This window comes from Morone saxatilis, unplaced genomic scaffold (genome assembly GCF_004916995.1).
Source record: "Morone saxatilis isolate NCDOM2014 unplaced genomic scaffold, NCSU_SB_2.0 Contig8, whole genome shotgun sequence".
In the NCBI taxonomy this organism is placed as follows: Eukaryota; Metazoa; Chordata; class Actinopteri; family Moronidae; genus Morone; species Morone saxatilis.
This window is the reverse complement of record NW_023340257.1, coordinates 13,971,305-13,979,634: the sequence shown is the minus strand read 5'-3', so window position 1 is coordinate 13,979,634 and position 8,330 is coordinate 13,971,305. Positions and strand designations below refer to the sequence as shown.

Sequence of the window (8,330 nt, the reverse complement as noted above, 5' to 3'; positions counted from 1 at the left end):
AGCGCCCTCTGGAGGCCGTTAGCCCGTAAAAATCTACAGATTAGCCGCATCATTGTTTAAGCCGCAGGGTTCAAAGCGTGTGAAAAAAGTAGCTGCTTATAGTCTGGAAATTACGGTAATATTGGGGCCTTATGGAGACTGACTCACTTCTGGAGCCAGCCTCAAGTGGCCGTTTGAGGCACTGCAGTTTATATTACTGTCAAGTTGGCTTCATTTGCCAACTATGGAGGTTGACGCTTCATGAAAACTGAGCTAAAATATATTTTCTTTTGGTGGGACATTGGCATGTCCTCTGTGATACTTTCACATTTTTGTATTTGGTTGTGTTTTATATATTTGCTGCATGTTTTATCAAATTAGTTAAGATATTTTCTTAACTGGCTTTGTTTTGTCTATTTGTGTTTTCTTAAGTTGATTACAGAACATAAGATAAGACTACCCATGAAATAACGCCACAGAAAAAGTAACATAAATCAACCAATTAACCTATTGAGCCAGTTTTGCATTTAATAAATGAATCTAACTGGATGTTCACAGTTGCACCGGTTTTCACAAAGAAAGAAATACTAAGCTTTTTTCTGTGGTGGAGAGTTACATTTCAAGCTGATTGTAGATCTGTATACTTCAAAAGTACAGCAGTGTCAAACTCTGCACACACATCATTCTGCTGAAGCTCAAACATCCAAATGGAGGAACAAAAACATTTTGAGTGGAGGAGAATTTTAAGATCTGAATGGAGTTTGAAATGAAAGAGTAGATGAGACTTGAAAAATGCTAAAAAGTGTGTTTATATTTAAAAAGTGTGTTTATGTGTAAAAAGTGTGTTTATGTGTGTGTCAACTGTGTCAAATCCTGTCCATCTAAAGACATGGTTGCCAAATTCCACATATATGGATGGGAATGCTGAATGAGTTTGTAGCATTTGATACAATTTTAAACTAACAGGTGGCACTGAAAGCATCTGGCAGCATCTGGCAGCAGATTCTAGCTGTCACATTTCTTCAGGAAATACCCATTCTGCCCATTTTTGCTTGAATACTCTTATGAAACTCCTTATACCACAGAGACCATACCTTCTAAATCTTGATATTGTGAGAGACGAGAGTCTGCTTAATGCATTGATGTAGTTTATATGTCTGCAAGGTCAAAAATGTGAGAATTAGAACAGGTTACAAAGGTCCCTCCTGAAGTTTCTGCTTTCAGTTAACATTGTGTGTGTTCGACAGTTGTTTGGCACTCATGTAACTTGGAGGCTCACAACGTGAAATGTGTAAATCTGTTTGTTTCCATATGACGTGTGAAATAACACAATTTTTAATACATTTGAAGTAAAAAAAAATATGTATAAAGAGTAAAGATTGTGGGAATGAGAGCAAGTTGAAGAAATATTTTTAGGAGAAGTTTACAGTTTTTTTCCACTGATTAAATCAGATTTTATCCTTTTATTTTTTTGTTTTTTTTTGTTTTGTATGAACATAGAACAGATGATGTCTGGGACATTACAGAACAATCAATGAAATGACGAAGAAAAAAGGCACAGGTACAGTTCATAATGCATATTAAAGACAGAAAAAACAAGTCTAGATGATAATAACAATCCCATTCTCAGTATTTATCTGCCTTCTACTTTTGTAGTCGGTGAGTAAAAGTCATTTTCTCCACTCAGTGAGTAGAGCTGATTATGTTAATAAGAAGGGAACCAGGAGGGTTCTTCATGAGCAGTAATTGTTTTGTATTTATTTGCTGTCAGGCTGAATATTCAGATGTTTGAATGATATTCCTACATGTAGAAGAACTTGTGTAATATTTCACCAATTACCAGAACAAAAAAAGTCCACATAAATAAACAAATAGGGACATAAAACTGGTATTATTTGTTGGTTGTGATAAAGAAACAGGTATTTACTAATTCTCCAATAACGAAGCTATTAAAAAAAGATGAGGAACAATGCAGTCAACCACCACATTTATTGTGTATGACGAGGAATATAAGGCAGCGTGACCATACGAGCTCACGACTGCTGCCCCTCTCTGAGGAACAGGAGTGCAGTACAGTAGCTTGTTCTTGGCATGACACTGATTATGACGGCTGCTACGTTATATCACAATTCCTAAAAGCACAGAGCAACATAATGAACAAATCTGATCTCATACGTGTATATTTCCAATAACAGTACAGCTTCGGACAACACGTTCACAAATATAAACTTGCTTGTTAGAAAGAAGCTCAAGTGTCACTAGTTGTCAACACTATAACCACGAAGTTAAGCTGCCCTAAAAAATTGGGGGGAAAAATGCAAATATACATTCACAATAAAAATTCTTAAACAGGCCACAACAACAATAATTCAAACTTTACTGCCTTCAAACAGTGCAGTTTCTTTAGTGCAGTGATGTCTTGATTTTAATATGGACAAAGAGATGTGGACTGTCTGTGTCACTGAGCTGCATTTAAGTGCTAACAGCAGATTCTAAATTTACTGATTGCATCTGAAGTTTCCTTCCAACTCCACAGGATGTTCACTGAATATGTGGCTGTGTTTGTAATTTGGCTGGACAGCCTGGTTTTAGGGCTTGAACACTGAACACTGACTATGAGCTTGTAGACACTGGGTTATGAAAATATAAGCTGGGGAAACAAAGAAACAAATGCCACACAACAACTTGACTTACACAATTAAATCAACTATAATCAACTGTTTTCACAACAGGGAAAGTCATTGAACATCATGTTCATTTTATCTTTAATCCACAACTTCGTTTTAGCACAAATAAATTACAAATGTACACAATTTAACCCCGCAAACAATGAATATACACACACACACAAAAAAGCAACAACATAAAACATAAATGGCATCAAAAATTTCCATATCATATAATGACAGTATGATGTGGGGGGTAGGCAGCCTCGTAGCAGCCGTGTGTATAAATGTGTGTTTGCAGTATTCACAGATCTCAGACCAACACTGACCTCAGGAGTTTCTCTGCATCCGTCTGTGCTTACTGCCGACTTCACATTGAAGGCGAGAGGCACAAAGATGGACAAAGACGTAACAAAATAAAGACATCTCTGGTGTTCTTGTGTGTTGTTGTGATCACTGAGGTAATGTTGAGGAGTGTGCTGTCCTCCGAAGGCCAACAACTCCTGCCTGTCTGAGAGCTCCTACCGCAGACTATACACCATAATAGACCACTTAAGGAACACATAAAAACCATGAAAACATTGCCATCTACTGTCGTTTTTGCTTTTTTTCTTGTCATTTTGCAGGTTTCAAGTGTACAGCAGCCAACCGAGTTGTGGGTTAGGGTTATAATCTTAATGAATGTAAGGCCTGCTAGGACTGTTTCATCAAAAGTAATTGGATCAGTTTTATTTAAATACCACTTTAAAGTATTTATTCATTACCATCTTACCCCTATTCTCTCCCTCAGTCAGGATTGGTATTTTCTAGATATCCTTCCTCTACAGACAAATTTATTGTGTAAATATATTTATTTTCTGTACGTGTTCCTTCCTTAATAACAAAGAACCTGCCCAACACTGACAGCAAAGCTTGTGTTAGAAAGAGGCAAAGAACTGTTACGAGCTTTCTGAGGTAGCAGGCGGTTTTTAGTTGAGGAGATTTGGTGGAAAGAAAAAAAAAGAAGATATATTCACCTCTGCAATGCTCGTGTTAAACAACAAGAGGGTTTGGATTCCACAGATATTTTTACTCAGTGGTAAATAAACATTATTTTATATAACCCACAACAGTATAATATGTATATAAAATGTATAAACAGAAAGGTTATTCTTGTGATATAACTAAAGATATTTTGTACTTGATTCCTATGTTTTCGATGTAAATATACATGAGCGTTGGCAGGTGCGTCTTCACTTGACATAGGCTACATTTCACAACAGATTTAGGTGAAACACCCTGTGGGGGAAAAAGGCGTTAAATTGTTCGGATGAAAAATCCTTCATCTGCCATTAGTGAGGCACTAATGGCACTTAGGAATGACTGGAACACAGCCTGAAGGTAAAACTACAACTAAAGGTAGCTTTTAGCATAACGGCTGTGAGTAATCTGTGTTTGAAGTGAGGCCATTTGATTACACCTTGTATGCACGTATACCTGTACAGTATGACCACACACAAGCAAAACGGTACCAAATCTCAGCCACAGGGTGTAAACGTACAGTAACGAGTGTGCTTGTGAATCCAATCCCTCGGGTCCCTTCCTCCTCTCCTCTCTACATCTCTTTCTCTTTCTTGGTCTTGCTGCTCTTCAAAAAGTCGCTCCTGAGTAGCCGATAAAACAGGACGATGTTCATGGCCGTCATGATGGCCAAACCCACGCTGCCCAGTGTGTAGGCCAGGAGGGGCACGTTGTCCCTGTTGAGCACCAGCCAGCGGGTCATCCAGGCCAGCGTGTTGATGCGGAACACCACGTATGTGCCGAGGTTGATAATGCTGTTGACCCGGTACAGCGTGCCTTTGGCAATGTTGGCCATACGCAGCATTTGCCTGAGATGGAGGAACACGGAGTTAATCTCCACCATGAGGGCCACCACGGCGAAGCCCACGTAGCGGCAAGACAGCACAGACAGGCCGAAACAGGTGATCACCTACAGAGGAGGAAGAGGAGAGGAGACAAAGAGGAGGAACGTTACAGTGGATGCGGCGTTTTCAACATGCAGTGTGCAGCACGATTAATGATGACTGATCTTAGTTCCCAAAGGTAGTGGAGTAGTTACGCTATTACAGATACCACAATAAAATGCAGGGATGCATAGATCTTTTAGTTTGAAACTGACCAATATGAATCTTCCAACAGTTTTAAGACATGCCTATCCTCTGGTTTTGAAATATTATGGTAGATGCTACTTTGACAAAAGAGTTCAGTGACAAATGAGAGTAATATCAGCTGTCAGTATGTCAACATAGTGTTGAATCCAATGATTTAATGTCTTTAAATCAAGGAGACTGATTTAATTTGAGTTAAAGTTGTGAAAGCAAACTCTCAGAAGTAATTATTACGTTTTAGATTATATTCATTTCCATGTTTCCACTCTCTTTCAGTGCTGATGTTTGAATGCTGACAGTATTTTACTCAATGACCATGTGGAAGGACACCACTCCCATGACTCATTCTGCTGAGCAGTGCTTATGAAAGTCTTATGAAAGTAACAGAAAACCTCCACAAGATGGCAGCAACATCACTCAAAAGCGCTCAGAGAAAACGGCAACTGGACAAATCCCATCTGCTGACTTTATACAGTGAGGGGGAAAGGTAAATACAGACAGTGTCTGATACGTTGTGACAAAAGTAAAAGCTGCTTTCTTACACATCCACAGCAGCTGTGTTGCAGGTGTATAAATTTGGATGACAGAAACGTGTTTATACCAAAACAGGCTGTTCAGCCAACTCTCCACAGGAGCTGGCACCCACTCACACCACCACATTCACCCACTTCATTCACACTCAGAGCACACTCAGAGTGTAGCAGGAGGACTCACTGTTCACACAGATTGTACTCGAGTTTCAGCCATGTAACCACCAAAGGCTGCAGTGTTTATAAATCAAGAGTGGATGGTGGTAGTGGAGGGGAGATGGTGAAAGAGCACTACAAGTAGAGAGCAGGCTAAAGTAGTTAGTTAGTTCGGGTCATGGGATACACGGTGGTGTGAGAGATTGACCTTTACCATCGGTCACGGCTTGGGTGGAGCAGCATCTTGTGTCTGTGAATATGTGTGTTTTATATGGAAGTCACAGGATGTCGTTTCTAAGGCAGCAAACAGTCATGTGGTAGGTTAGTCATCAGTACACTAACTGGCCCTTACATTATGTATCCACTGTAATGGACTTAAAAAGGTTCAGAGTTCAAAAGGTTTTCTCTACTGGACACGTTTCGCTTCCTGTAAAAACTCTGTAAACAAGTTCACATAGTTGTAATTGCTTGTTAGTCTTGGCAGCATTTCTTGTTAAGTGCACTATAAGGGGCACTGCTCACTGTAGCGAGGACTCAACACAGGTTCACAGCAAATTACATGAAAGTCTGGCCATTAGTTTCAAGATAACCTGTCATGACCTAAAGCACCGGTTCTCAAACTACTACTACTACTAAACTGGTGGTACACAAACTGCCTCTAGTGGTGTAATTCATTTAAAAACATAAAATCCTACAAAAATGTGAACATAAATTATTTAACTATGAGATTGCTGAAATGCAATTCAAAATAAGTTTTGCCTTTCCTTTTTTTCATGAGCGTAATGAACACATACATGAAGGATTAGTTACGAGCTAAAATGTGACGACAAGATACTAAGCGTGTTATATTAAAACACAAAAGTTTGAGAAACACTGGCCTGAAATGTTTCTCAAGGCCTTTAATGTTTTTTTATAAATATCTTCTGGACCACCCTCAGGCCCCCATTGCTAACTGGGCAAAAAATATATAGTTTACTGTAAATTCTTCAGCTGAACAATAAAATCAGTGATTCAAGCCTCTGACTCACACACACACGCCCCAACTAGTCACAGGTGAAATCAAAGTCTTCCCATGTTTTTAGGTTATAATGACAGTGATGACGAACAACGTTGGTAGACTACAATGACGACAGTGAAAGCACCGCATTTAGCAACGCAAACAAAGTCAGCGTGCTGGGAGTGAAAACACTTATGTCAACAGGACACAGTAGAAAACAAAGCCACAGAAACACTCGCAGATAATATGTGAGATTACAGGGTGTAACAAGGTGTGTATCAGCGTCTAGCTGCACTTTCATTGTGGTCAATATATTAATCCACTGGATTGGTAAACAACTATCACTGCAGCTCAATGGCTTTGGTTCAGGAAAACGGCTAAAATAAAGTAAATAAAGGCAACTATGAATAACTTTTATATAATATATAATATATATAGCAATGCGTGCTCCTTCATTTTTATTTAACACAAACCACAGTGCAGATGTTGGACTATCAGGCAACTGCTTGATTTTAGTCCAAGTACGTCTAGAAAACTTTAATTTCTTCCACCTTGAAGGACCAGTGTGTAGTATTGAGTGTGGTTAACTCAACACTGCTCACGTCTGTATTTGACGACCTGGGAATGAAAACAGGTGTAGGAGAAACTACGGTGGCTGGGAAACTCGCAATAAAAACAAAAGTCCTGCGGCGGACTCCACAGCAGGCAATGAAAACGGGTCACTGCGAGGTAATAAAAACACAACAATTCAAAGCACAACTACGTAACCACAGAAGCACGAGGATGGAGGATACATATTCTTCTAATTTGGGCAAATAGAAAAACAGACATAATGATGAGACAAGACATATATATATAGTGGATATAACACACACTCACTGTTCACTTTACAACCAAAATACACAGACAAGACGTGAATGGGTGGAGTGTGTCTTATAAAAACACTCCTCTATGTTGGTTTAAAGCGGAGCAAAAGCCAAGACACCAGCAACTCTTAGGATCTTTATCTGTTACCCTGAACACTCGAAAACAGACAAACACACTCTGATTAACCGTTAAGCATCCATGTACACACTGACATAAAACACAAGCCAAGGTCAGGCCACAGCATCAACTACATCAAGCAGTGGTTGTTAGTGTGGCTTACATAAAGTCTAATCTGATCTGGGAAGATAAAACACAATACAACATGGGACTGGAAAGGTCAAAACAAACTCTTATACAACGCTGAGGTACCCAGACAAATTCAGTAACAAAGACTGCGTGTTAACTTGATTATGTTGTAAACTTGGAACCACATAAAAGCACCATTTCACTGAGGCCTTATGGAGGTACTCCTCGAGGTTTCTTAATTTAATAAATGGATATTGGTATTTGTCAAAATTTGTTTCTCCTGCTCCTCCTCCTCCTAGTGTATCTAGTTTTATGGTGTTAACCTCTTTGGACTGCCCTATCAGCTAGTGACAGTTAACTAATCTTGCTATAAACACTGATAGCAGCGCAGCTTCACAGAGCCATAACAATGCTACATAACGTGCAATAAAGTCACCGTTTTTCAAACAGTAAATGTACAACCATAGAGAAGTTAGGTGGACAAAAGAGCGGCAATGTGTGCATCCTCCCGTTCTAGAGGAGGTGACTGTGACCACTTGATCGCACCATATCAGGTCATCATCGGGTGACAATGACCCCATCAGGCTCAGCAGCCAACCAGACAGCAGCAGCTAGCTGAAACTCTTCCTCTGCGAGCACAGATTGGGGACTCTGTTAGTCATCCATTAAGGACAGGGGCCAACTTCCACACCCTGTACTGCTGTCAGCACCCGGAGCTGAGAGGGTAATCCCCCCCCCCCCC

General features: G+C 39.7%; 1 protein-coding gene across 1 annotated transcript in view; it reads right to left on the bottom strand.

The window, feature by feature from the left end:
- Positions 1–1,949: 1,949 nt before the first annotated feature.
- tlcd2 (TLC domain containing 2) overlaps positions 1,950–8,330 on the bottom strand; it is a 21,785-nt gene continuing 15,404 nt past the window's right edge. Inside the window, exon 4 of the mRNA XM_035680644.1 lies at positions 1,950–4,614. Within this exon, the coding sequence (XP_035536537.1) occupies positions 4,240–4,614 (375 nt within the window). The 3' untranslated portion in view covers positions 1,950–4,239. The remainder of the gene's footprint in view (positions 4,615–8,330) is intronic.